This window comes from Chenopodium album, chromosome 11, assembly GCF_948465745.1.
Source record: "Chenopodium album chromosome 11, dcCheAlbu1.1, whole genome shotgun sequence".
Taxonomy (NCBI): domain Eukaryota; kingdom Viridiplantae; phylum Streptophyta; class Magnoliopsida; order Caryophyllales; family Amaranthaceae; genus Chenopodium; species Chenopodium album.
The window spans coordinates 50,645,834-50,673,270 of record NC_137844.1 but is presented as its reverse complement, the minus strand read 5'-3'; the positions used below and the strand labels follow the sequence as shown (position 1 = coordinate 50,673,270).

Sequence of the window (27,437 nt, the reverse complement as noted above, 5' to 3'; positions counted from 1 at the left end):
AGAGATTAGGGTGATATCTTGTACAGAGTGTTATTTTACCTATAAAAATAAGTTTTTTTTTTTTTTTTTTTTTTTTTTTTTTTTTTTTTTTTAAGGTAATTCCATTTGTTAATTTAGTTATTGAACCATATATCGGTTTATGTAACTCTCGTACATAGAGGTGTCAATTTGAGTAACTAGGTCGAATTCAATTGGGTAAGGTTGAGTAATGGTATTGTGCCATATTGATTGAAATTTGAGGCATTCACTTTTGGGTTAAGTTGATTTGGGCCTACTTTAAGTTTGAGTTATGCTAAATCATTGTGCTTGTACAAATTGAAATTTAAATAGGGTTACTTCCAAATTGATCGAATTAAGTCGAATCAGGTCAATTTTTCACACATCTTCGATCGATACAAAGTATAATTTTAGATTCAAATAAGTTAATATTCGATGTAAGTTAAGATACGATTGAATAAGTTTAGATAAGTAAAAATCAAGTAGAACGTATCCTTTCAGGTATTATAAGTATCAATTCTTAATTATAAATTAAAGTTTTTTGCATCCATGCAAAATTCACACTTGTAAAACACGTTCATTTAATTACACCTTTAATACAGATCTAAATAATTCAAATTTAAAATTCAATAAACACTAGATCAAATCATATGAAATCACCAAAAATTAAATCAAATAATAAGAAAATTGTACAAGATCCACATGTATTAAGCTTTGAATACCATAACATGGCCTCACTCTCATCACACCTTATATGATCATACCTCACAATTCACAAATATACTATACTCCAAAAATGTCTATTTATAGAACTTTAGCAACTTTCATTAAATAAACTTTTCAAAAAAAAAAAAATTAAAAATTAGTACTAGTAGACTAGTAGTATAGTTTCATCTTACATTCATATTTCATACTTATCTTGGCGGCAGCTTCTCCAATTTTCTCTCTCCTCTTTTTCTGTTACATGATCGATACGGAAGTAGTACTACTCACTATAAAAAAGCAACAGAAATAAAGCGACGAATTAACACATCCACTTTTTTAAATCGCCGTCTTCTTTTTCACTTTCTCTCTCCTCGAATTTGCCGCAAAATCTGCTGATTTTTTCAAAATTTCATCGCAAATCTCTGTTTGTTGATGCTCATCTAATTACGACGCTTCTCGATTCGTTTTCTTCAGGTTTAATTTTGTTTTCTATTTTTCAATTGATTTTTTTTTTTAATGTCAACTTGATTTTTGTAATTGATAAATTGCTTGTTCTTCTTTATAATTGCATGTTCAGTGTATTAATGGCGTGACAATAGCCTGTTTTTTATTTAATAATTTATTAATTATTGATTTTATAATGATTATTTGTATTTTTGTGGTTTTTAATTTAATTTGGACTTTAAACTTGTGGTTTTGATTAGTCGAATATGACTGTTTTTTTTTTATTGAATTTTAAAGGTTTATTAAATTATTGATTTGATTGGAAATGAAGAGCTGAATTATTCTTGCTCAGTTCGGACTCGTCTGATAGTAGTTGAATTTATTGCGATTGTTTGTTTATATGATCGTGGTAGCTTCTTCGTTGTTGAATTATTAATTTAGGAATTTACGACAAAATCACGTGTATTCATACGAGTGTTTCAGTTTTAAGAGGGCTACATATATCATTTTCCGTTATAATACGATAGATTAGTAATTCATGAGAAGTAATTAAGCTGTTGTATGTAAATTCTGAATTGATTGAATAATTGGGGTACTAATTGTAAAGAAATTTGCTACTACTTCCAGTTGTCTATTTTTCGGGTTGTTCTGTTATATTAATATATTCTGGGGAGAACGGATCTTTCGAATAGATGGGACATCAGAATGGGTTGCCGTGTTTGTATGATAAGGGGATGGGGGGTATATAATTACGTAGGCATTGATGAAAATTACGAGATTTCGTCATTATATTCGTTGAAGAACAGTCAATTTTCATTTTTTTTTGTGATAATTGTTAGTATGTTGATAAGAAGTTAGAAGGATGGACTTGATGAGGATACTTTCATTCACGGCGAATTCAACAAAACTTTGATGGACATACTTGGAGACCTATTCACCAAAAAAAAATTATTAAAAAGAATAAAAAATGTGTTTTTGGTGTTATATTTTAAGCATTTTATGATATTTTCAACCAGTTGAAGATAATGGTACCTAATCTCAATTGACACAGTTACTTAATGATGCATGGCAACTAAGTTGTTGACAATTGACAGATTCAGGGAAAGACATGATTTAAAATGGTGAGAGATGTGGCATTAATTTACAAAGACGTTTTTTGTTTAATTATTGAGAGTGTAGAGTTATCTTCTCTCTATTAGACTGCATCGTTAAGGGAGCAAAGGTGTTTATGATTTGGTCAGTAGTTTAGCAGCCAATAACATCTTTACACTTGGTATATTTGTAGTGTTTTGAAAGGAGCTGGTTTGAATTTGCATTTTACCAAAGGACTGATCGTTTGTATCTCTTGCTGTTTATCAGATCATTCACGATGGTTGCTTTTGGGAAGAAGTTAAAAGAAAGGCAACTTCAAGAATGGGAAGGGTATGTTACGTTTGTGATTCGAATTTTCGGCTTTTTTAACATTGCTATACTTTTTTGTTTCTAGTTTTCTAATTCTTGATAAGTATAGCTTGTAGTTTTTGAATCCAACAAAGAAATTACTGTTTGTGTTGAAATTTGCTGTCTGATCAGAGTGATATAACACTTTTAAATGGTAAAATGAGGGCCAAGGATAGCCAAGGAATGTAAATACTAACAAGAAAACAATATATTCACTGAATGATTAGTTTTTTTTTGGATGGTGTTGTTGAAGTTAAAACCATTGTTTCATTAACTCTCCTGAAAAGATGCAAAAGAAGATTACGACTTTAGTATAAGTCAGGAACTGTGTGTACTTTTATGTTATATTTATTAGCTTTTTTTCCCCTTAAAAACATGGTATATGTATAGCTGCAGAATGAGAAAGAGATTTGTGGTATCAGGTATGATATACTTGTGCTGGGGCCGTTAGTGTCATAGTATTTTGTGTCTAACGCCTTCTTAAGGTTTTTGAACTTACCAAGACTGAGATATTAGGCAGCAAACTATCCGCATTATCCACAAAAGTGGTTCTACGACCGTTACTGCTATCATGACCTTATTCAAGATTTGAAACCATGAGTATTATGATGAATGAAGCTTTTGTTCAGGTGTTTTACAGACACAGAGGTGCTACTTTGTGCAACTAAAGTATGGAATCTAATTACAATTTTATTGCATTTTTCACATCGATTTTATGATGTAGACACACAATGACACAATCAGTGGAAGGTATTTGGTTGCATTACTGATTCTATATGGACATGATGTTTGACGCCTTATTTTGTTGTCGTGTCAATGTTGATGGTCATTTAGCTTCTTCTGTTCTAGTAGATTTTAATCTATTTGAGGGTTTATTATTTGTTTCAGGTATTATATTGACTACAAATTAATGAAGAAGAAAGTCAAGCAATATGCTCAACATATAAAGAATGGAACATTGGACAAACGGCAGGTGTTGAAAGACTTCTCAAGAATGCTAGATATTCAGGTAAGGAAATAAGGTTTTTGATTGTTCTTAGATTGATGGTTGAGTTTCAATTTGAACTCCAGTAGTAATATAATCATATACTATGATCTGATGTGTAGATCGAAAAAATTGTCCTTTTCCTTTTGGAACAACAAGGGCTACTCGCTGGGAGGTTAGCCAAGCTTGGTGAGCAGCATAACTCTCCTGATCAACAGTCTGACATAGCAACAATATGTCAATTACGGGAAGCATATAGAGAAGTTGGGCTGGATCTATTAAAGCTTCTTTACTTTGTTGAGATTAATGCGATAGGTCTTCGTAAGATTCTTAAGAAGTTTGATAAACGATTTGGATATAGTTTCACTAACTACTATGTCAAAACACGTGCTAATCATCCTTATTCCCAGCTCCAGCAAGTGTTCAAGCATGTGGTGAGTTTACAAAGTCTGATAAAAACTTTTATGCCAGTCTTCAAATTACACAGGGATCTTAATTCTAGCATTTTTCACTTACATGATTTTCAACTATGAGCAGGGAATAGGAGCAGTAGTGGGAGCTATTACTCGCAATCTTGGAGACCTGCAGGAGCGTCAAGGAAGCTATGCTTCAATTTATGATCAGCCCGCTTTTCCCCTTCAGGTTGCTTGTTAATTTTTGGCTAGATTGAATGCTTCTGCTATTTCAATTTGTTGAGCATTCCTTGCTCATTTGCTAAAATGTTATGCAGGATCCTGTAATTGATTCGATTAAATCAGCTGTAGATAGGTTGGGCTACTCAACGAATTTCCTTCACTTCATGGCACAACATGCACTTATCATGCAGGAGGAGATATTACCAAGTCCAGTTGAGGAGCAAGTAGATGACAAAAGATACAATTATATGTCACTTATTTTGAACTTAGCGAACACATTTTTATATATGATCAATACATATATTATTGTTCCAACTGCCGATGATTACTCCATGAGCCTTGGAGCTGCTGCAACCGTCTGTGGTATTGTTATTGGGGCAATGGCTATTGCACAAGTCTTTTCTTCTGTGTATTTTAGTGCCTGGTCTAACAGATCATACTTCAGACCTCTTGTATTCAGCAGCATCGTTCTTTTTGTGGGAAACGTCATGTATGCAATGGCTTATGATTTCAACTCTATATGGATTCTCTTGATTGGTCGTATTTTCTGTGGGTATGTTGAGATTGTCTCTCTACTTGGATCTTACCAGAATAATGGCTTATTCTGCATTTGTTATACGTATTATTGCTTTCTTTGTTGGCAAGTGTCTTTTGTTGGGAACAACGATTTGGATGGTTTAGCAAAATTGTTTATTTTTCAGATTGGGTTCTGCTAGAGCAGTTAACCGGCGCTACATCAGTGACTGTGTGCCTCTTAAGATTAGAATGCAAGCATCAGCTGGTTTCGTCAGTGCAAGTGCTCTTGGAATGGCATGTGGTCCTGCTCTTGCTGGCTTACTTCAAACAAATTTCAAGCTTTTTAACTGGACCTTCAACCAGGATACCCTGCCTGGTTGGATTATGGCAGTCGCCTGGCTACTCTATTTAGTTTGGCTGTGGATTGCATTTAAAGAACCTGCACATGAGGACGACCATGTGGAACAACAGTCTACAACAGGTATGCTTTTTATAGGACTCAGGGACGAATTAGAAAGAAATTCACTATAGACTCTAGAGAAGTATGATAATTGATTAAGCAATTAAATGGTTTGAATCCTGCAAAATTGTAGTTGCTGATGGGTTGCCTTGAGCTGTGTAGTTTGACGATGTTGAACTGGTGACTAGACATCAGTGTTTTTATATGGAAAATATTATGATGCCATTCTTGTTGGTTTCCTTTTCCATATTTGAAACTCCCCTGTTTCATTGACTAGACTTGGCAATGTGTGAAATTAATGTTAAATTCAAATACCAATGAGAACTATAATGGGATCTCCATTGCTAAGAGAGCATAAATTATCAATTTTTTTTGCTTAATTTTTTTCACATTATTACTATTCCTTAATTTGGATAAAGTAGTAGTTTTCCCTAGCAAAATAGACTACGTTGGAGTTATGTATCTGCTGGTTGGTTCTTATGTTGACTGCATTTACATTGTTATGATGTTGTACTTTTATATTGTTGAGAAAGTTAAAGTATTAAGCAGCCAAGCCATTTTCTTTGACAGAAACAAAGCAGAGTGATGTTATGGAGAGAGGTGTTAAGCAACCTTTGCTTTTGACATCAGAACAGAATGGAAGAAATTCAGAAGAAAAGGTACGAGATGATGATGATGATGATGGTGATGCAGATGAGAGTGAAGAAGCTCCTGAAGATTCCCGTGAGCCAGTCACTTCAATTGCAGCTGCTTACAGATTGCTCACACCTTCTATTAAGGTATGCAACCAAATGGTTACCAGAACTTCTATACCTTTGCCATACTGTGTACAGTGTTCAGCTTGGACTGTGTTTTATTTAATGGAGAAAGTTGCTGGAACATGATATTTTTATGGTCCTCATGGATGACTTAACTATTGAATACTGACATTATGATATGTAACTCACTTTACTTGGTAATTGGTATAATCTTTGATAGTGCTAATGAGCTGATTAATGCAAATTCAGTTGCATATATCAATTTGACAACATCACATTCCTTTTAGTACTCTAAATTTCAATGGTTCAGTTTTAATATCTTATGACTGTCTGAGTGAATTGATGTCCTCCAGGTTTCATGTTTAAATTAAAGGCATTTACTGTTTTAATCTGGTTGGGTAGGCCTAGGTTTTTTGTGCTGTTAAACTAAAGGAAAAGCATTCTGATATTGATTATAAGTTTATAACTGGGTCAACTGGCTAAAGATGATTAATAATGTTGTCATCATGACTAAAAAAAATAGCAAATACTGGGCCAAAAATCTTTAGAACTTTCTCACTGCAAGTGCTGATGATGGAAATAGAGTTTTGCTTGTGATGAGATTGCTGAGCAGAAATGTGCCTTGAAGTATATTTCCTTCTAAGTTGAAGAAACTTGGTTCTTCGGTTATTATGGACTTATGGTGATGGCCAAAATAATGGCTAGATATGTCTTTATATAAGACAGGCATCTTTAACTTCTAATATATTTTTGTTTTGCACATTTAACATAGAAATATAAGGTGCGTGTGTTATCTAATGTTCCACCTTCAGGATTCAGGAAATCAGGAAGCCAAATAGGAACTAGTTAAACACATTAATATAGGAAGCTTTTGTTTCTGATATGGGGGTTGACAATATCACAATTCACAATTCCTTCTATTTGTTTCTTTTCTGGGTGATCTCTACATTTAGGAAGAAAATAAAGGTTTTTTGAGTCCATTTGATTACCTATTTCCCCCTGTTTGTGACCATCATGATTATATGAGTAAACAAATATCAACGGATGAAATTTCTATTTTAGTTACAGAGTTTTTTTTTATTATAATAATTTATTTCATTCCTAGTTGATTCATTGTTTAAGTCTCCATGAAAATATTATCAAGTCGTTGAAGTCTGTAGGTCTTTTAAAAAACATTTTGTGCTTGATTGGTTTCACCGTCATCTCCTTTCGTTACATTCTACTTTCCTAACAAAAGAGATCATGGTAGGACGTTTTCATCAAGTTTTTGTTATTTTTATATGTATATTATATGTTTTTTAAAAAATATTTTAGGATTACATGATCAGTGGCAAATTGTTTATTTTTATGAATGGGTGGAGTAAATAGAAACTGTAACAATCATCTGTCTTAAGTTTTTCTGTTACTGACTTTGCATTTTCCTTTCTGATGTTTTCAGGTCCAATTATTGATTTATTTTATGCTTAAGTATGCAATGGAGATATTACTTTCAGAATCTAGTGTTGTTACGACATACTACTTTGGTTGGTCTACAAGCTCAGTGTCTATTTTCCTTGCCTGCCTTGGACTGACAGTACTTCCCGTGAATATTATTGTTGGGAGCTACATCAGTAACATGTTTCAGGAGAGGTGATTGTTCTTGATTATCCTCATAATTTGGTATAAAAATATGATGTCTTCCAATGGGAGCACATAAAATTTAGTGTGTTCAAGCTGTCAAATTTTGTTGCCCAAAGAGGATTTAAAAGAGTGGATAAAATTGAGATCAATAAATAAAGTCACCACTTCAACTGGCAGCTTTTCTTAGGTGTTCCTTTGTATCGCAAATTGTTCAATAGCTTATAAAGATTTTTCTATTAGCTCCTTGACTTTAAATTAAAATTACCTTTTAAAGGAAGTTAGATCAAAAGAAGTTTGGAGCAAGTTAGCTGTTTTATTGGTAAGCTATTCCTGTTTGCCAGTAGTAGCTGATTTTTTTTATATATTTTGACACTTGTATCTGGTTGCAGGCAAATTTTATTGGCGTCTGAGATTATGGTTTGCATTGGCATCGTGCTAAGCTTCAACTTAATAATTCCGTATACTGTGCCCCAATATGTCTGTTCAGGCTTGATCATGTTTGTCTCTGCTGAAGTTCTTGAGGGTAAGGTTTCTTATTACCACATATATCCATACTGTAAACTGTACTTTCAATTAGTTTCCTGAATTTGAAGTTTACTGTACTGGAATGGAGAGTTGGCATAACTGACCAGCATCCATGTGGAACCTTATAGATTTAGGAGGGATATAAAGCAAACAGACAAGGGATTACTGCTATACATGTCACAAATTCTTTTTTTTTCCTGAACCCTGGGAGTAGTCTATTTTGTGATTTAATGGTTTGGTAATATTAACATTTTCTCTCCCGACATACTTTGTCTTTTGTTTAAGGAATTAGGAGGTTATTGTATGCTTGATATTGAGCTATGAGATGCATGTAGGATTTTGACTGAAACAATGAGAGTTAACCTTGGTAGATGATACTCCTACTAATGAACACGTAATAAGCTGCATGTAGCTTAAAATTATACGATTTTAAACAAATTTATTTCGTTTGACACCTTAGGCATCAGTATATTCGGTCAACTTGATATGCCTTAGAATGAACAGCTGCAAATATTTCATAAACTAGTACGAAGTAGTAGATTAGATAGTCATTTTCAGACAAATTGGAAGCATATTGCAAAATCATTTGGCAGTCATTGAAAGTTGTCTTTTTGTGAAATTTTTATGGTGGTATAGACAGCCTGAGCTTTGGCTTAAATGGAGAATTGGGGACCTCTCATAGTAATGCCGACTGCTTTTAATTTCCTAAAATGTCGAAATACAAGCTTCATTTTACAATTGGCATTATTTGGTTACTAATTATTCCTTGCTGTTCTTGTTTATTACCACTTAGAAACAGGATTTAGTCATTTAGACTTCTAGAATTTGTATAGCTTTTTATTGATTAAGATGTATCCTCTCCTGTTGCTTAATTTTTGCAAGTCTTTTATACAGGACGGAGGTAGAATAACCTGATAAGTTAATATTTTGATGAATCATTGCAAGCTCTTTCTCCCTAGCAATTTGCTTGTATCTGCCTTTATTTTTAATTTAATTATATTTATAAATTTTCATGGCTTTTCTCTTGAAACTCAATAAACTTTGGATCTTTAGGGGTCAACCTGTCACTCCTCTCTCGGGTTATGTCATCAAGACTCTCACGTGGAACATACAATGGTGGATTATTATCAACGGAAGCTGGAACTCTGGCAAGAGTGGTTGCCGATGGCACAATCACCCTGATTGGGCTCTTGGGTCAAAGTACTCTATTGAATTTGACTCTTCTTCCTTCTTTATTCATCTGCATTGGCTGCATAGTTGCTACTTGCTACACCTACAACTCCCTGTACTGATCGGTCTTTTCAGTAGCACTAGATTATTACAGTCCTAAGCATCTTCTGCATCTGTTCCTAAGTCTCAAATTTTTGGTGGTATTTAAAATTTGATTTTTCTCAATTCTTGCTGTATATTCATTGTAGGGCAAGATAGGCCTATTTGTTAGTTTGCCCTCAACTAGCTAATACTTGAGGTGGTTTGCTGTGGGCAGTAATAATGTTTGTAATTTGCCACTTTCTGCATGATTTCTGTGCAGCTTTTTTGAAATTTAATTCCTAATACATGAAATTTTTCAATATTTGATAACAGTGATATACGGAGTACTTAATAGTGTCGTGGGAAATTGGGGTGAATACACGTACTCTAGATAACTCGAAATGCGTAAATCGTATAAATTTCCAATACTTGAAATATGATGTTAGTGATAAAGCACAGAATCAATGTATTGATTTATTCTAAAATCAATTGTTTATCTGAAATTGGGGATGAACTGTCTTTTTGAGGCTGTGCAGTTCATGTTCTGTTTAGTAGTTATCTAGAACTCTATTGTCCTCTGTCTCGACAGCTTAGTGATAGATATGGGCCTGATGGTTGAAACCAGTGCTAGTTTAGTAGTAAAGCATTTGTGTGTACTCGTAGTTGTCTAGCAAATGTACTCGAAGCACTTGTTTTATAGTGTTGAAAGTATATTGATGCAACTATTTTGTAACAGAGGTAAAACACGTATATTGTTACTCCCAAAAACAAATAAAATGAAGCAAACAGAAAGGGAAAATAAATGTACTACTCCCGATAACAAATGAGGCAATCAAAAAGGGAAGAAAATTCGATCATACGCTCAAATCTTTACACTCTCTCTTTCAATAGAAAGCTAACTCTAGTTTGTTTCATAACACACATAAATATTGTCTCACAATTAAATTGTTTCTTTTGATTATAGTTTGGTATATTTTATAATGCACGTTAATTTGATTTGAGTGGTGTTGATTTAATAGAAAATTTCAATCAAAAAATTTATTTGAATTGGTTGGAATCGAGTTATGAAGAGTTTGTCCTAATTCAGGTACAGTTTTGGCATAAATGAGTAATAAAGTTAGTTGGGGTTATCCACTCCATGAGATTTTCTTGACATGCCTATTTGTAACGCCAGCAACTATAAAGTTTGTGAATGTTGTGCTCATATACATCCATTTCCAACAATTAATTCACCAAAATACATCAAAATTAATACGGAGTAACTTATATTCATACCTAATTTGGCAGCAAAATTATAAAAACTGACTTTTAGCATATAACAGTACGTATAACATATTAACATTTCCATATTTGTGGCCAATAACTCATTTAGTTATGCCCTTTGTGTCATTATGTGATATAATCATTTGTGATGACTCTAGAGGAGGCAAAGAAAAGACTAAAGAAGAAAGAAAATGTTAGATTGATCAAAGATGACAATGATGTAGATGGTTTTCTTCACCCTTGTTTTTGGGTTGGATATAAATACAAACCTCGGGTTAAACATCCTATTCAAGAGAAATCTCACGTTCATTCATGAGGAACAAGTTTTAAACACTAAACAACTCAAATAGGCCATTATCTAAACATGATAAGAAATGATGTCTTTTCAAAATAGATTTTTCACCTTCATTAACCAGCTGATTAAATAGTCCGTTTATTTTTCTTCTCATCACATGATCAATTTCTCTTGTCACTGTGTCAGTCATTCATGGTGCAGTGTTAGATGTTAATGTTGTTTGAAAACAAAATAGAGATTTACTTCTAAATTACTATCTCGTCTCTTATATTCTAACAAATGCTTACAAGTTACAAGTGTTGCAACATAAAATTAACCCAATTTAAGTACACTGCAAAATTTGTACTTTCTCAGCGTCAAATACTTGAGTAGTAAAATATTTATTCTAGATACCTTGTACTCAAACCTAAACTACCAAGTACAAACTTAACAATTAATGTCTCCAAAATTAGTTGCAACAATCAATTAATCCACCACCTAAGCATTAAGCATTGCTCTTTCTCTCTCTCCTATCAACCTCTAAAATTGTGACTCTTTGAGAGAGACAAAAAGAGAGAGGGAGTGTGTATGTTTGTACAAATATTTTGCTAATTCTACTCTCTCTATCTCCCCCACAAAATAAAAAAAAAAAAAAAAAAAAAAAAAAAAAAAAAAAAAAAAAAGAAAAAAAAAATCCTTGAAATTCGATCGGTATCCATAAACTCCACGTTGTGTAAGTTGTCACACTTACAAAAAATATTTTATATATTCACGCATAAATATGTTGTGAATTTTTTTCTAAATTACAAGTGTTATAATATAGTTTCGAAATATTTGCCTTAAATTTTTGGAGGGTTTTTTAAACTTTGGTATATATATTTTGCATCATCTTTGTAGTGGGGTAGTATTTTTAGGCGTCCAAATTGATCGTTAATTAGTTACTATATTTGGACTGTCTAGTTATATTTTATTCATAGTGTATTCTTCTCGTAGTATATAATAACTTCAGTTATTAGTCATGCAATTTAAGTAATATACACCAAAAACTTCTAATTCTTGTTAGTTGATTTTGAGTGTTACTATTATAGATAAAGTTGCTTGAAAAGATTTTAACAAAAATGAGTAAGTCAGTTGGAAGGCTCATTGGGTGGTGGAGAGTGTTGGTTGCTGCTTCTTTCTTCTTTCACGGCCTTTCTTCTTCTGATAAAGGTAATTTTTATTCTTTTTCTCCTAATTAACTAGATTTTTGAATGTACATGCATGCACGTTATAGTCTGTTTATTCTCTCCGTTTCTATATAAGATTATCCCCGTCAATATTAGGAACTTACTGTAAAGATGTAGTACACTAATTCTCTAATTAATAAGGGTTTTACTTTAGTTGAAGTGTTAAAGGAGCTTAATATAATTAAAGTGCTTATTGACTTATCTTATCTTTTTTATTTTTTAATTTTAATAATGTGGATTAGGTCAATTAGGAAGATTATACTCCACAAATTGAACTTTACTCTTTTTTTTTTTTTTCTTTTTTTTCTTTTTCTTAACAAGATCAAGATTTACAATTTATATTGGGAAATTCTAAATAGTACCCGTTTATCTTTTCTACTTGTACAATGTACATTAGTACACAAAATCATTTTTTTTTTACATTGTATTAAGTTTTATTGATACGTATGATTGAGTACAAAGTATTAAGATAATTTTTAAGGAGTATTAAATAACAAAAAAAAAACAAGTGTCATGAAATTAATTTTGAGATGGAGTGAGTGTACACTATTTATTGTTTATACAAATAAAAAGTTAGTTTAACCTACGGAGCTATACAGATTTAATTGAGATTTGAACCTTAGATCTCATATATCAATGACCTTACTTTAATTGTAAAACACAGTAATACTCTACTATAAGCATTAGTACAGTCTTGAAGGTTGCCATAATGCTCCCCCCACCCATTTGCACGAGTATGACCTATAAACAAGCGTACACCATTTAAAATTTAGTTGACATCGCAACTTTTTGGAAAAATATTGTCTTTTGTAATGAAGAACTCAACCACTTTACATAAGTATACTAGCAAATTTTAATTTGTAATTAGTGTAGCAAAAAGCAGTTAGAAGATTTAGAACGACTTTAGTAAGGTTCTTTGCATAATGTAAAACTAGTAATAGCATTAAATGATATTCAAGCTTTTCAAACGAATTATGTTACCTTTTTTTTTATTTTTACTTTTTTTTAGCAAGAGGCATAATTAGTCTAATACATTATACATGTACATATAAATATAAAATGGTGTAATCATGTAACGATAACCATTATGAACCCGAATGGTGAATGCAACATCTTATTGACATTTTTAATTTTTTTGGACGTGATTTTGGTGGCAGCTCCCAACTATAGCTTTGTCCATAATGCAACAACAGCACCACCAACCTCCTATTACGACTACATAATTGTCGGGGGTGGGACGGCCGGGTGTCCCTTAGCTGCAACGTTATCTCAGAACGCGACCGTGTTACTCCTAGAGCGAGGGGGCTCACCGTATGGAAACTCGAACATAACCCTACTCTCCTCATTTGGGTCCGCCCTCTCGGACCTCTCCCCAACTTCCCCGTCCCAACGATTTATATCTGAGGACGGGGTTATCAGTGCAAGGGCCCGTGTACTAGGGGGCGGGTCCTGCCTCAATGCCGGGTTCTACACCCGTGCAGGACCCGGCTATGTACGAGACGCGAGGTGGGACTCACGCCTCGTAAACGAGTCGTACCACTGGGTCGAGGACGTGGTGGCGTTTGAGCCCCCAATGAGGAAATGGCAAACAGCCGTTAGGGATGGTCTACTACAAGCTGGAATAGTCCCTAATAATGGGTTCACTTATGATCATATTAATGGGACTAAAGTTGGTGGGACCATCTTTGATAGAGAAGGTAATAGGCATACTGCTGCTAATTTGTTGGGGTATGCCAATCCCCAAGGAATTAATGTGCTCTTACATGCTACTGTCCACAAGATCTTGTTCAAAACAAAAGGTACGAAATATAACTCACTTTTTTTTTCACGCTTGTTAATGTAGTAATTTAAGAACATTGTTATTTTCTGTCTGCAATTACTATATGTATTTTCTTGACTAAATATTTTAACGACGGATGGACAGGGGTGGCGAGGCCACAAGCCCACGGGGTGCGATTCGTGGATGCACAAGGGGTACGACATACAGCCTACTTAAAGTCCGGGTCTAAAAGTGAAGTTATAATTTCAGCTGGAGCATTAGGAAGTCCACAATTGCTAATGCTTAGTGGAGTTGGCCCAGCAGATCATCTTAAGTCCCACAATATTAGCCTAGTTTTGGATCAGCCCTTGGTTGGGCAGGGTATGAGAGACAATCCAATGAATGCAATATACATCCCTTCTCCTCTCCCCGTGGAGGTCTCCCTCATCCAAGTCGTCGGCATCACCCCCTTTGGTAGCTACATTGAGGCTGCTAGCGGCGAGAACTTTGGTGGCAGCAACACCCACCCTAGAGACTTTGGCATGCTCTCTCCAAAGGTACGTAATATATTCTATATCTAAATACAAGTACAAATCAAGTTTTACCTAACATTGTTAATATGATGTGTTACATTTTACAGATTGGTCAACTATCAGTGGTACCACCAAAGCAAAGAACCCCAGAGGCATTAGCCGAGGCCATAGAGCAAATGTCTAACTTACCAGACATAGCCTTCCAAGGCGGGTTCATACTCGAAAAAATAATGGGTCCAATATCAACAGGTCACCTCGAGCTTCAAAGTCTCAACCCAAACGACAACCCATCAGTAACCTTCAACTACTTCCAAGAACCCGAGGATCTACAAAGGTGTGTGCAAGGGCTCCAAACCATAGAAAAAGTAATAGAATCCCAACCATTTTCTAAGTTCAAGTATCAAGGTATATCTGTTCACACACTCCTCAATATGACTGCTAGCACCCCTGTAAACTTGCTGCCTCACCACGCCAACGTATCAACCTCGCTCGAGCAGTTCTGCAAGGACACAGTCATGACTATTTGGCATTACCATGGTGGTTGTCTAGTCGGAAGAGTAGTGGATTCGGATTATAAGGTTATTGGAATTGATTCATTACGAGTTATTGATGGATCAACCTTTTATTACTCCCCTGGGACAAATCCTCAGGCTACTGTTATGATGCTTGGAAGGTAATAATAATATTTCACTAATTAATTACATACAAATTATATCATCATATTCTTCAAATTTGTACACTAATGATGTGTTAATTTTGCAGGTACATGGGAGTTAGGATATTAAGAGACAGGTTAGAAAGCCAAGGGAAAAAATGAGCTAAACAATCACTAATAAAGATCAATGATCATGGATGATTTTTACAAGATGATGTAGTTTAATTTTCTTTGGAAAAATCCCATTTTGTTGTTCTCAAAACAAATTTTGAGATCTTAAATTGTTATTGTAATAATTGTATCTCATTTTCTCTTATTCGAAAAGTATCATATATATATCCTATAAGATTTGTAATATTCAGCATTATCAGCAACTTCCAACTTTGTTCAATCTAATGAGAATACAAAGTACTTAATTTATATCCTAACATTATAAATATATCAAAGCGCACAATCTTTCTCTTGCTAGAACTCTTCTAACTCAAAGCCTCTTACTGTTACTCAAAGAGACATGTACCAACAGTTTCTAAAATTCCTCTAAATAATCTGAACTTTGATCCAAATTTTTTATAAGCCTTCTTTTAATGGGTCCCACAGTATTTACAATAAATACAGTATTTTTTTTTTTTTTTTTTTGAATGGGAAATACAGTAATTCATTTTGACCATATTCTGGTACTCATATTCACTATTAGACCTGGCAATTCTGACCCAGACCCGATGACCCTACCCATGATCCGAAATCGACCCGAAAATAGTGACCCGAAATTGACCCAAAACCCGAATCAACCCGACCCGACCCATACCCGACCCGAAGTGGAATTGACCCGACCTTAACCCGAAATGACCCGACCCAAAACGACCCGACCCGACCCGAAGTTGACCCGTGACCCGAAATGACCCGAGACCCGATACCCAAAGTGACCCAACCTTTAACTTGAATTAATTGACGCAAATAGACTCGAAACCCAAAGTGACCTGAACCAAAATTATCTTATACCTTAAATTACCAGAATCTATTTAAGCTAAAAACTTGACCTAAGCAAACCGAAATAGAAAAAACAGCAATCAAACTGACTTAATTTTTTTTATTAATTTGTAATGTGTAACAGTGTAAGTAATTTACATATTTTGAGCATTACTTTTCTCGATTTCTTCGGCCTTTTATCTCTATAAGTTATTAAAAAAATCGTAAAAAGATTGAAATTTAACGACTATTCTACGGAGTTTGTCCATATGATTAAAAAAATTAACTAAAGCTCGAAATAAAAGTCACAATTCTCACAAGTCTAAAAAAAAAATAGTACAATAATAATGTGTACATAACATAATGTTCAATACCAAATGAAATTACAAAATAATCTAAAGTCAAACAATTAATGTATTCCATGAAAAAAATAGCCTTAATAAATATAGTGAGTTTCTTGTCAAAAAATATATAAATGTATACTACCTCCGTTTCATATTATTTTCAACGATTAGACATTTTTCCTCTATACTATATGTCAAATGGTTACAAATAATATGAAACGGATGTAGTATATAGAGTTGAATTTAACCCAATGCATCGACCCGAATATGACCCGACCCGAAGTTGACCCGAAAATTGGACCCAAAGATTGACCCGACCCGAACTGACTCGACCCGAAAATTGACTTGACTCGAACCGACCGGACCCAAACTTGACCCGAATCGAACTCGACCCGAAATGTTGACCCAAAACCCGATCCGACCCGATTATCAATTGACCCGAAATCAATCCGAAACCCGAAATGACCCGACCCGACCTGAACTTGACCCGATAACTTTTTGACCCGAACTTGACCCGACCCATACCCGACCCGAATGACCTATTTGCCAAGTCTAATCACTACTGGTTAGTTAACGTATTCTACTCTGCAGTAAATCCTCGACCCAAAGACTCGCTCGTCCTTAACCCATTTGACTGAGGTTTTTTTTTTTTTTTGACCCAACTAAGGTTTTTTTTCTTTAGTCCATATTGTTTTTATCAAAAAAGTATAGTTAATTAGGCTATAAATTCTATCTTTAAAAATCTAAGGGAAATTAGGAAACTTTTATTTAAACAGCGAGATTATTAGGATACAAGGCAAATTGCTAACGAATAAACCCCCTTTAATACTGAAGCATTCAATTTGGATGGTTGAATAGAACCTGTTCTTGTTTCAATTCTGAGGCACGACTACTCTCATAAATAAACTCCTGCCATTTTTTTTTTAAACTGCTGCCATATATATCTTGTCTTTTACAGTAAGTCTATTTATTAGTATTGTATTTGTGATGCCAATTCTATATTTTAATTGAATAAATATTTGGATGCAAATTCAATTTTGTTAATTTAATTTGGGTTCGTCATTCTGAATTATGCTTTTTTTTTTTTTTTGATTTTTTTTATTTATTGGATGACTGAACTTGTACGGAGTATTTTTTTTTTTTTGAAGAAACTTGTACGGAGTATTTGATTGATAAGAGTGTCATAATTACCTCTAAATTAACTTTTAATCTTGATAACTAATTGTTGACTGAATTTGTATTCTCGATATGAAATCAATAATTTTTATTTGATTTGAATTCTGTTTCTTAATTGAATTTGTATTTGTGAGTTGAAATTAAATTGATAATTGAATTTGAATACAGTTTGCTGATTTAATTTTACAAGTTAAGAGGTACGCGTGTACAGTATAAAAATTTATTGATTTAATTTATCCATATTTTATAATTTTATTTTTGTAATTAATAGTGCCTAATGCCTATATAAAAAGAAATCAATAATTTTTTTATGATAAAATATAAATATTAACCATGACTAAAAGATCATCAATGTTCCTTTTTGTTTTGAACCAGTTTATCTTTATATATATTGTTGTAAAAAAAACAGTTTTTATTGGTGGTTATTTTTTTCTCTATGGCAGGATTAGTTAGTTTTAAGGGTAGGTTTTTTTTTTTAATAGGAATTAGGGGTAGTTTTTTTTTTTTTTTTAAACCTGGAATTAGGGGTAGTTATTTAAGAAAATATTTAATTTTTTTTTTTGAAAAAAAAGTATTTAATATTTAATTATAGTTGTTAACAACTTTTTTTTGAGGGAGGAAAAAAAAAGAATAAAATAAAGTGTTATTTTAAAAAAATTGTGAATAAATTGTGTTTTTAAAAAATGTGAATTAGTAATTGGAGTATACAATTATACTACAAAGAAAAAATTGTAGAAAGTTTGATGAATGTGGACTACATGAAATCATGGATGACTATGTTATATCAACAATTTTTTTTTTACAATTGTCAACAAAGTAAACTTGGATCAATTTTAAAAAAAAATTAAATAAGTTTTTTTCTGAAGAAAAAACCAACTAAACGTGGGTTGTGAGTTGTGGGGATTTTTTAGTTTTTTTTTTTTAATTTTTTTTATAACTAAAAAACCAAATAACTGTTTTTTTTTTTTTTTTTTTTGTAAGTTTTTTGAAGATAAAACCAACCGAAAATATGCTATAAAACGTTTTTTTTTAAAAAAAAAAGCTCAGTGTGAGCAGTTAAGGATTTTTTTTTTTTTTAATATGTGATTTTCTTAGAAAAAAACGTAAATTAGTAAATTGAGGAGGGCATTTTGAAAAAACACAAATTTATCACCCAAGATGCCCTTTTTCTTTATATATTACAATAGATTTGTGAGTTGAAATCAATTTGTTTATTGGATTTGAATTTTGATTTGCAAAGGTAGTAATCCAAACCAAATAAATTTACCATAAATAATAAATCTATCTAGCTAACCATAGTTAATCCTAAACATAATGAATCGTTCGTTGCCTATTTTTGTTTATTACGTTCAAATTGCCATTGTTTTTATTGATTGATTGTATTATTTTCACTTTTGAAGGCAACGGCAAGCATGGTAAATTGGAGTGAAATTCCTGAAGAAATTATTAGGAAAATTGCAATGGAGCATCTTGAAAGTCTAGAAGATTTTGAAAATTTTGGGTTGGTCTGTTCAACTTGGAGATGTTCAATAAAGGATGTCAATAACTTCTGTCCATATAAAAACACCCAACTTCCTTGGTTGATGTTAGCAGACCCTCCCAATAACTCGCACCGCAGACTTTACGGTCTCTCCAAACACATGTTCCGTAAAACCAATCTGCCCGAGCCTCATGATGACCGATGGATGTTTTTCGCTTCGAAAGGGTGGCTTATTTCTACTAGTCTCAGTAATCATAACATCACCCTTTTTGATCCTTTCTCTAGTAATGTGATCAAGCCACCGAGTATTCTTCCTAAGTTATTGGATTTTGATGAAGATGAACTATTGGAGGGCGAGCTTTCATCTTTATTTGTGTATTACAAATTCATTATATCGTCTAGGCCGTCTTGTGGTGATGATTTTGCTGTTGCAACAATGTTCGACAAAACTCAAAGGTTGGCCTTTTGGAGACCTGGGCAACTCGAGTGGAGTATATACCTGATGTGCAATTTTATCTTAATCAAGTGTTCGATGTCTGTTACTTTAAAGAAGAATTCTATGCCATAGATATGTATGGAAAGGTAATGGCATTTGGAAGTGAGGTAATGAAACGACAACCTAGAATTGTTGTCGACCTTCCAGTTCGAAATAATGACCGTGATAACCGCCTAGATGTCATTCCATACTTGGTAGAAGTAGAAAACACTTTGTTGGTAATACTGAGGAAGATTTACCTGGGTGATATTGGAGAAGAGGATGAAAACAAGTATGAGACCGAATCATTTGACATACTCGAGTTGAATGTGGATGATGGAAAATTCAAACAAGTCGAGGGTGTGGGTGAACATGCTATATTCTTGGGTTTTAACTCAACTTTTTCTGTAGATGCATCATCGTATAAACATGGTTGTAAAGCTGATTGCATATATTTTACCGATGTTTATATCGAAACATTTCGTAGTAGGAGTGTATGCAATGGAGGAAGCGATATGGGTATTTACAGCTTGAAGGAAAGAAAAGTCATTGAACGATTTTATGAAGGTCCTTCACAATTCTGTGATATTACTCCTCCTTTGTGGGTAGAGCGCCCTCATTTTTAAAAATCACAATATGTTAAGGTTACTCCCGAATATTCCTTATGACGAATTTTGTCTGTTGTTGAATTAGATCCCAAATTTGGGATGCAAAGCAAAAATTATATATCAATAGAATTTTGAATCTGTAAAGGACTAAAGGAAGTGAAAGTCATACATACATTTGAAACCTAAGCTAACAATCAGATTATATAAGCTGTATAGTTGTCTTGCATTCTTATCAAAATGGTAAAATAATAAGGCTGGAAAAAACTGAAATCTCTAAGTAATGCGCAAATGCTCAAAGTTGTGAAGCTTAATTAATAATTATGCTTGAATTATGGAATTTTGTGGTGAAATTTTTTTTGATTTTAAGTATTGGCCTCATATTTTTGTTACTGGCCTAAATCATACTGTACAAGTAATTGGATCTTGACAGGATGAGAAGTCACTGAACATGTTAAAACAATCTTGTCTTTCCATCCAAATCTTTTCAGCCTCAGCAGTATGAATAAGGAACTTGATTTGTTGGGTATTAATCGTATGATCTTATATTATCTTGATTTATTGGGATACAACTCAGATCTACTTTTTTTTTTTTTATAAAACTACTCCCTCCGTTCCTTTTTTATATTCCTATTTTTCTTTTTGGATATTTCAAAATACATTCCTACTTTCCTTTTTTAGTAAGTAAATTTTTACTAAATATCCCAAATTATCTCTATTTTTCTGTTTTGTAATTAATACTTTCTCTATTTCTCACTCTTATTTTCTCACTAAAAAATTCAGACTTCATGTGAATCAATTTAGATGAATATGATTGGTCTTTTTTTTTTCCATCAAAAAATGTTATTGGTCCTTTTTCCTTGCAAAGGATTGATGACATATGCATCATTAAATATTATTCTATGTTTGTTTTACTCAAAGACATTAATTAACGTCTTGTAATTTTTTTGTACATTGTTTTATTATTCTTTGTTTTATTCCAAGTTCCTTAATTCCCGTGTAAGTTTACAAATAGGAATGTAAAAAGGGATGGAGGGAGTATTTTTTTACTCTCACGTTCATTACTTTTTTAATAAAAATTTTAACCTCATTATCTTTCTTTTACACTTTTTTTTAATACTTCAACTACCTCACTTATCTCTTACTTTATCTAAATAAATTATATTGTCTAACAATAAGTCTTGTATAAGGTGGATGTACGTGAGTTTTATTGTAATTTAAGATGGTTAGTTTGAGGTAACTTTAACTATTTTTATAGTAACTTTAACCCCTTAAATGATAACTTTTAATTTGTCGATGGTTTGAATTTATTTTAATGTATGATTTCTTATAGATTCGTGATATATACTATAGGATTAATCTTATACATTGTAAGTTTTTTATAACATAAAATTTATATCAAAAAAAAGGAATAATAACTTTTATAGTACTGACTCCGTTTCTTATTATGTGCGACAAAGGGGTATTATTTGTGAGACATAAAATATTCCTTTATTGCACATAATAAGAAACGGAGGTAATATATAGGGTAACTTTAAATACTTTTAAGATAACTTTTACCCGCCGTCTAACAATAAATTAACGTACATCCGTCTTTCTCGAGAATTTATGATTGTCTAAAACTAAGTGCAACATCTTAAAAAAAAAGAGTAGTTCAGTACTCATTTCCTTACGAGTCCATTTTAAATTGTCTGGATGACATAGATGACCAAGATGGGTGTTTGGGGTTTTGCATTGTCTATCCAACTGGGCCCAAACATATATAAAGTGTTTGGTGCATGGAAAGTTTATTTAATGAGCTTAATCTACTAATTAAGCTCTTTTCATTAAGCTTACTCAATATCCTAAGATAAAATTACACTTATATCCCCATTTAATTTAAAATCCTACCTCAACTACCTATCCCACAATTTATTTACATACTCAAACAACTTAAAGCAAACGGCTATTTACTAAACGTTTTTATACTATCAGCTAATAATATAAGTTTGACAAGTCAATTAATAAAATTAGCTAATGATCAGCTTTTAATTTTCACCAAACACGAGGATAACCATATTAGGTATTGCTATTTGTTCACAACATTGTTTTTATACAATTGTATTTGACGTTGCTCATCTAGTTGGCCCACCATCAAACTTCAACAAAACTAGAACAAATTAAATGATCCACTTAGGGCTGCTATCGTGTCTGCTCGTGAACTGTTAAAGCTCAGCTTTATCAAAGCTCGAATGGGCAGGTCTCAACTCAAGTTCAGATTCGGCTCGAGACTAGAGGTGATCAAAGGTAGTCCGGCCTGTTGGCCCGATCCAATTTTGGGCGGGTTTTGGGCAGAATTTTTCATTCCGGAATTGGGTTGGGCCCGACCCGACCCAAAAAAATAATTTTTTTTGGCGGGTTTGGGAATGCGTTTTTATGTATATTTAGTTGATTTTTTTAGTCCTGGCCCGAAAAGCCCGTACGGCCCGACCATTTTGGACGGGTTTGGGCACAAAAAATTTGGCTCGAGAAGCGGGCTTAATTTTTTGGTTTCGGCCCGGCCCACCCAATGATCACCTTTACTCGAGACTAAACGAGACGATATACAAGTCATGGTAAGATCGGCTCAAAAAGCTCGCGAGCGGCTCGAATTATTTATTTTAAATAAAATTATAAGTTTTTTTACATTTAAATAAAGTTAATAAGCACAATAACAGCAGCCCACTATTACATTCGGGTAATTGGGTAAGTTATTTTACATAGGGCCTGTTCTCTTTAGCTTATTTTCAGTTTAGTTCAATTCAGTTCTAATAAGTTCAGTTCAGTTTAGTTCAGCTCTAATAAGTTCAGTTCAGTTCAGTTCTTATCTTAATTTCCTTCTCTCATAAAATATTCAGTTCAGTTCAGTTAATCAGAACATGCCCATAGATTATGTATTTATAGGCCTAAATGAGCCTTGCACCCAAAAAAAAAAAAGGCCTAAATGAGCCTAAATTTAAAATTGAGCTTATTATAATTTGTTTCATATAAATCGAACCTACTGACTCGGCTTTGCATGTAAGGCTCCTTGAATCCCTAATCTCAAGAATTGCAATTGGTAGGAGTCGAACCTGTGACCTAAAAGTCACATATATAGTGAAACTCTCACCAAGTATACCAAATATTATTTGTTTACTTCTATGCACATAATTGATAATAAGTGAAAGAAATATTAGAGACAAAATTTAAAATCTGTCTCTAATTTAGAAACAGATTTTCAAATTTGTCTCTAGTTTAGAGACGGATTTGAAATTCAAATCTAAGATACATGTCTAGTCCATCCAGTAGGTAGAGACTCTCATATGAAAAAGAAAACACCCTCTTTTAGCTTAATGTGATAAAAATCAGTCTAAAATGAGATATCTATCTTTCTTTTCAAAGTTTGTAGGATGTTTGAAAATGAAATTGCACAAATGTGTTGATTAATTACGATTTTTAAACGTGAGATGGCAAAAGAATACAAAGAAGAGAGAATTCCGTTTTTTAGTAATAAAACTAATATTGATGCTACGGTTGTAGATAATGATTTTCTAAGAATGAAAAAAGCACTACTACAAAAAAGGGCAAAGAGACCCGTTGAAATATGCATGAGAGACCGCCTCTTGACGGGTCTCTATCTCAGGGGTCTCTTTGATAAAGAGACTCCCTCTCATGAGGGGGTCTGTTTATGCAGACAAAAAGACCCGTTGTCAGTGATCACGGGTCTATTATCTAAGTGATGAGATTGATAATTTAGAAGAATGCGTATGCTACTTTCCAACGAATGATTAATACGGTCTTCATTAATCAGATTGGGAGGAATGTAGAGGCGTACATCGATGACATGATAGTCAAATCCAAGAAACAAGTGTATCACCTTGTTGATCTCCGAGAAACGTTCACCACACTCAGGCGGCACAAGGTCATGCTCAATCCCAAGAAGTGTGTCTTTGGTGTTGAGTCTGGGAAGTTTCTCGAATTCCTGATTGACCAAAGGGGGATAGAGGCCATTCCTGAAAAAATATAGGCGGTCATTGACATGCAGTCGCCCCGCACTATCAAAGAAGTACAAAATTTAACAGGTTGTCTGACGGCCCTAAGTAGATTCCTCAGCCGGTCAGGTGACAAGTGCCTCTACTTCTTCCAGGCGATCAGGGAGAAGGCTATGTTTGAATGGGGGGATGATGCTGAGGCGGCCTTCCAAAAATTGAAGCAACATTTGCACTCTTTGCTAAGGCTGGTCAACCCTCTGCCCAAAGAGACGCTCTACATGTACCTTGCTGTCTCAGATCATGCCCTCAGTGCCGTTCTCCTTGCTAAAAGAGGCGGCACCCAGCTCTCGCTCTATTTCATTAGCCACGTTTTTAGAAACGTAGAGCTTCGGTACTTCATGGTTGAAAATTTTGGCCTCGCTCTTTACATGGCTGTCAAGAAGTTGAAACCTTACTTCTTGGCACATCCGGTAGTGGTCTACACTGACCAACTGATCAAGCGGCCAATGACGACCATGGAATTATCAGGCCGAATGCTCAAATGGGCTATTGAATTACAAGGTCTGGAAATCACTTACGAACTGACAGGTTAAAGTCCTAATCACCTAATCAAAAATAATACCTAAATCCACTAACTATGTAGATAGGGAAGAAGGGTCGAACCACAGGGAAACAAGTCAATTTATTCCTAATGAATCTATATAATCTAGATTATCAAGTAACCAATTTGTTATTATAAAGGAGAACTAAACTACTAGGAGTAAAAGTGAAAAGGAATAAAAAAGTAGGAGGAAAATCAAGGAATAAAAGACCTAGGGCATAGGTTCACCAATAAATAATATTCCAGGGTAAAGCATAATAATCAATCATCAATGCATCAATTAATCAGATCATAAAGGGCTTTCGCTACGTATTACAATCACAGAATTAATCTACCGGTATTAAATCTCATCTCTCGAATCTCGACTTAACCATTTATAAATTAACCTGCCTATTGAAACTAAGCCTAAATATAAATTCTCATCTCTCGAATCTCGAATTAATATTGCTAAACTCATACATAAAAGACCAGCGCTAATCTAGTTGCAAAGTATTAAATCAATCAATAGGAAATTAATCAGGCATTGACAATCAACAACAATAATTTACCCCTTCATATTATTTATGGATCCCCATAAACTCTAGAAAGAAAACTACTCAGACATAATTAAAACTAAACTAATCAAAGCAATTAAACAAGACATGATGGAAGAAATAAAGTAAATAGCTGAGATTAAAGAAGAAGAAATCGTTACCAAAGTAATCGGAATTAAAGAGTTGAATTAAGAACAAAGTTGTAGAGAGAGAAAATAATCTAATAACTAAGTAGAGAGAGAAAATCTAAGAGAAGAAATCTTAATCAAAAGCATTAAATCGTATTTATACCCAAAATAATTACTCCTAATTAAAACTAATATAAATCGCCGAAATCACCTCCTAAAAACCTCGCGCCCGATCGGGCCCGCCTTTCTCCAATATGAGTATCTCTCGCGCCCGAACGGGCGCAAACTAAACTTCCTCGCCCGGCCGGGCGGGGCCCGGACACTTGGGCAAGCTTGGACTTCTCGATTGGGCTCCGAATCTTCAGCCCAATCCGGATTTCCTCTTCGGGTCTTGAATACTCGGTCCAAATGCCTCGGAATCTCAAATGCTAAGCCCTTAATCACCGGTTCGATGACTCTAACCGGTCCTGGGCTATAAAAAATGGTCGTGCTCCTCCAATGCTCGTAGTCACTCCATAATATCCCGGGGAAATGCTCCAAAAGTGCAAATCCCTACAAAAGTTAACCAAAACTACGAAAATACTAGAAAACACCAATTAGTAATAAAAGTGGGTTTAAAGAGTCAAAAACACTACCAATTATGACCAAGGGACGGGGGCAAAACACTATATAAAATGGACATATCACAAACCAAGGAAGGCAATAAAGGGGCAGGCATTTGTCGACTTTATTGTCGAAATGACAAGGCCGGTTGTGCTGGATAACACTGATCAGGCTTGGCAAGTGTATATGGACGAGAGCTCCACTATGAACGGCTGTGGTGCAGGAGTTATATATCAGTCCCCTGAGGGGGATAAGTACGAGCATGCACTACGGTTCAAGTTCCAGGCCTCAAATAATGAGGCAGAGTATGAAGCTCTGCTAGCCGGCATCCGCATGTGCAAGGCGGCAGGGGCAACTAAGATTGACGCTTGCTCTGACTCTCAGTTGGTTGTGAGCCAATATCATGGTGATTATGAAGCCACCCATCCGGCTATGATCAAATACTTGCAGGCGGTCAAAGCTAAGGCCGAGACACTTGAAGAATTCAATCTAAGTCAAGTGCCTCGGTCCAAAAACAAACAGGCGGATGCTCTATCTAAGCTGGCATCATCCGCCTCATATGATACACCTCGGTCAGTATTTTGGGAAGTAATGGAAAAACGAAGCATTGAAAAAGATCTCATTGGAGTACTTGACCGAACTTCTACTTGGATGGATAGCATCCGGGCGTATCTACTAGACGGCACGCTGCCGGATTCAACTCCAAAAGCAACCGCACTGAAAAAACCTGCGGCCAATTTCGAAATTCGTAAAGGAGAGTTTTTTTAAGAAAGGGTTCCTACAACCACTCTTAAAATACATCACCCCCGAACAGGGGTAGGAAATTCTAGAAGATCTACATAAGATCTTTTATGCCTCACATATAGATGGCAGGTCTCTAGCAGAAAGGACCAGGCGGCAGGGCTATTTCTGGCCTACCCTGGAGAAAGACGCCATGACATTGGTGAAAAAGTGTGATAAATGCCAAAAATTCGGCAAGCTTATACACCGTCCGGCCACATATCTGACGGATATTCATAGCCCAGTTCCATTCGCCAAGTGGGGCATGGACATCCTGGGGCCATATACTTCTGCGTCAGGCGGACGGCGGTATATCTTTGTTGCCGTGGATTATTTCACCAAATGGGTAGAGACAAAGGCGGTTAAAAACATCAGGACTAAGGACGTCATCTCCTTCATCTGGAAGAATATCATCACCCGGTTCGGGGTGCTTATGTCTATGGTTTTTTACAACGGTCCTCAGTTTGAGATGCCTCAACTCAAGACTTGGTTGGGAGATCAAGGGATCTCACACTGCTTTGCATCAGTCAACCGACCCCAAGTAAACGGCCAGGTTGAAGCCTTCAACAAGTTAATCTTAGACGGTATAAAAAAGAAGATTGAAAGAGTTGGCGTCCTATGGGCGGATGAACTACCACATGTCCTATGGGCCATCAAAACAACAGAAAAAGGGGCAACTGGAGGGACCCCATTCCTCATGGTGTACGGTGC

At 34.4% G+C, this 27,437-nt stretch overlaps 3 protein-coding genes across 3 annotated transcripts; all 3 read left to right on the top strand.

Moving 5' to 3' along the window:
- Positions 1–866: 866 nt before the first annotated feature.
- LOC145567694 (SPX domain-containing membrane protein At4g22990-like) lies at positions 867–9,666 on the top strand. The gene is made up of 11 exons (XM_081627045.1): positions 867–1,176; positions 2,506–2,568; positions 3,475–3,595; positions 3,694–4,005; positions 4,109–4,213; positions 4,302–4,759; positions 4,908–5,203; positions 5,753–5,961; positions 7,379–7,569; positions 7,950–8,083; positions 9,139–9,666. Exons 2-11 carry the CDS (start codon positions 2,516–2,518, stop codon positions 9,375–9,377), a joined length of 2,118 nt encoding a protein of 705 aa, XP_081483171.1. The 5' UTR covers positions 867–1,176; positions 2,506–2,515; the 3' UTR covers positions 9,378–9,666.
- Positions 9,667–11,449: 1,783 nt separating this feature from the next.
- LOC145567693 (protein HOTHEAD-like) lies at positions 11,450–15,474 on the top strand. The gene is made up of 6 exons (XM_081627044.1): positions 11,450–11,606; positions 11,962–12,082; positions 13,257–13,898; positions 14,024–14,415; positions 14,499–15,064; positions 15,154–15,474. The coding sequence occupies exons 2-6, from the start codon at positions 11,992–11,994 to the stop codon at positions 15,206–15,208; spliced, it is 1,746 nt and encodes a 581-aa protein (XP_081483170.1). The 5' UTR covers positions 11,450–11,606; positions 11,962–11,991; the 3' UTR covers positions 15,209–15,474.
- A 3,470-nt stretch (positions 15,475–18,944) lies between these two features.
- Positions 18,945–19,580, top strand: LOC145566790 (F-box/kelch-repeat protein At1g57790-like). The gene has a single exon (XM_081626098.1). The coding sequence runs from the start codon at positions 18,945–18,947 to the stop codon at positions 19,578–19,580; it is 636 nt and encodes a 211-aa protein (XP_081482224.1).
- Positions 19,581–27,437: the final 7,857 nt, after the last annotated feature.

Coding starts and splice junctions, on each gene's coding strand:
- LOC145567694 (XM_081627045.1), top strand. CDS start 2,516: ATGGTTGCTTTTGGGAAGAAGTTAAAAGAAAGGCAACTTCAAGAATGG. Junction 4,006..4,108: donor AGCAAGTGTTCAAGCATGTG/GTGAGTTTACAA, acceptor AACTATGAGCAG/GGAATAGGAGCAGTAGTGGG. Junction 4,760..4,907: donor ATTGGTCGTATTTTCTGTGG/GTATGTTGAGAT, acceptor TTTATTTTTCAG/ATTGGGTTCTGCTAGAGCAG.
- LOC145567693 (XM_081627044.1), top strand. CDS start 11,992: ATGAGTAAGTCAGTTGGAAGGCTCATTGGGTGGTGGAGAGTGTTGGTT. Junction 14,416..14,498: donor TTGGCATGCTCTCTCCAAAG/GTACGTAATATA, acceptor TACATTTTACAG/ATTGGTCAACTATCAGTGGT. Junction 15,065..15,153: donor ACTGTTATGATGCTTGGAAG/GTAATAATAATA, acceptor TTAATTTTGCAG/GTACATGGGAGTTAGGATAT.
- LOC145566790 (XM_081626098.1), top strand. CDS start 18,945: ATGGTAAATTGGAGTGAAATTCCTGAAGAAATTATTAGGAAAATTGCA.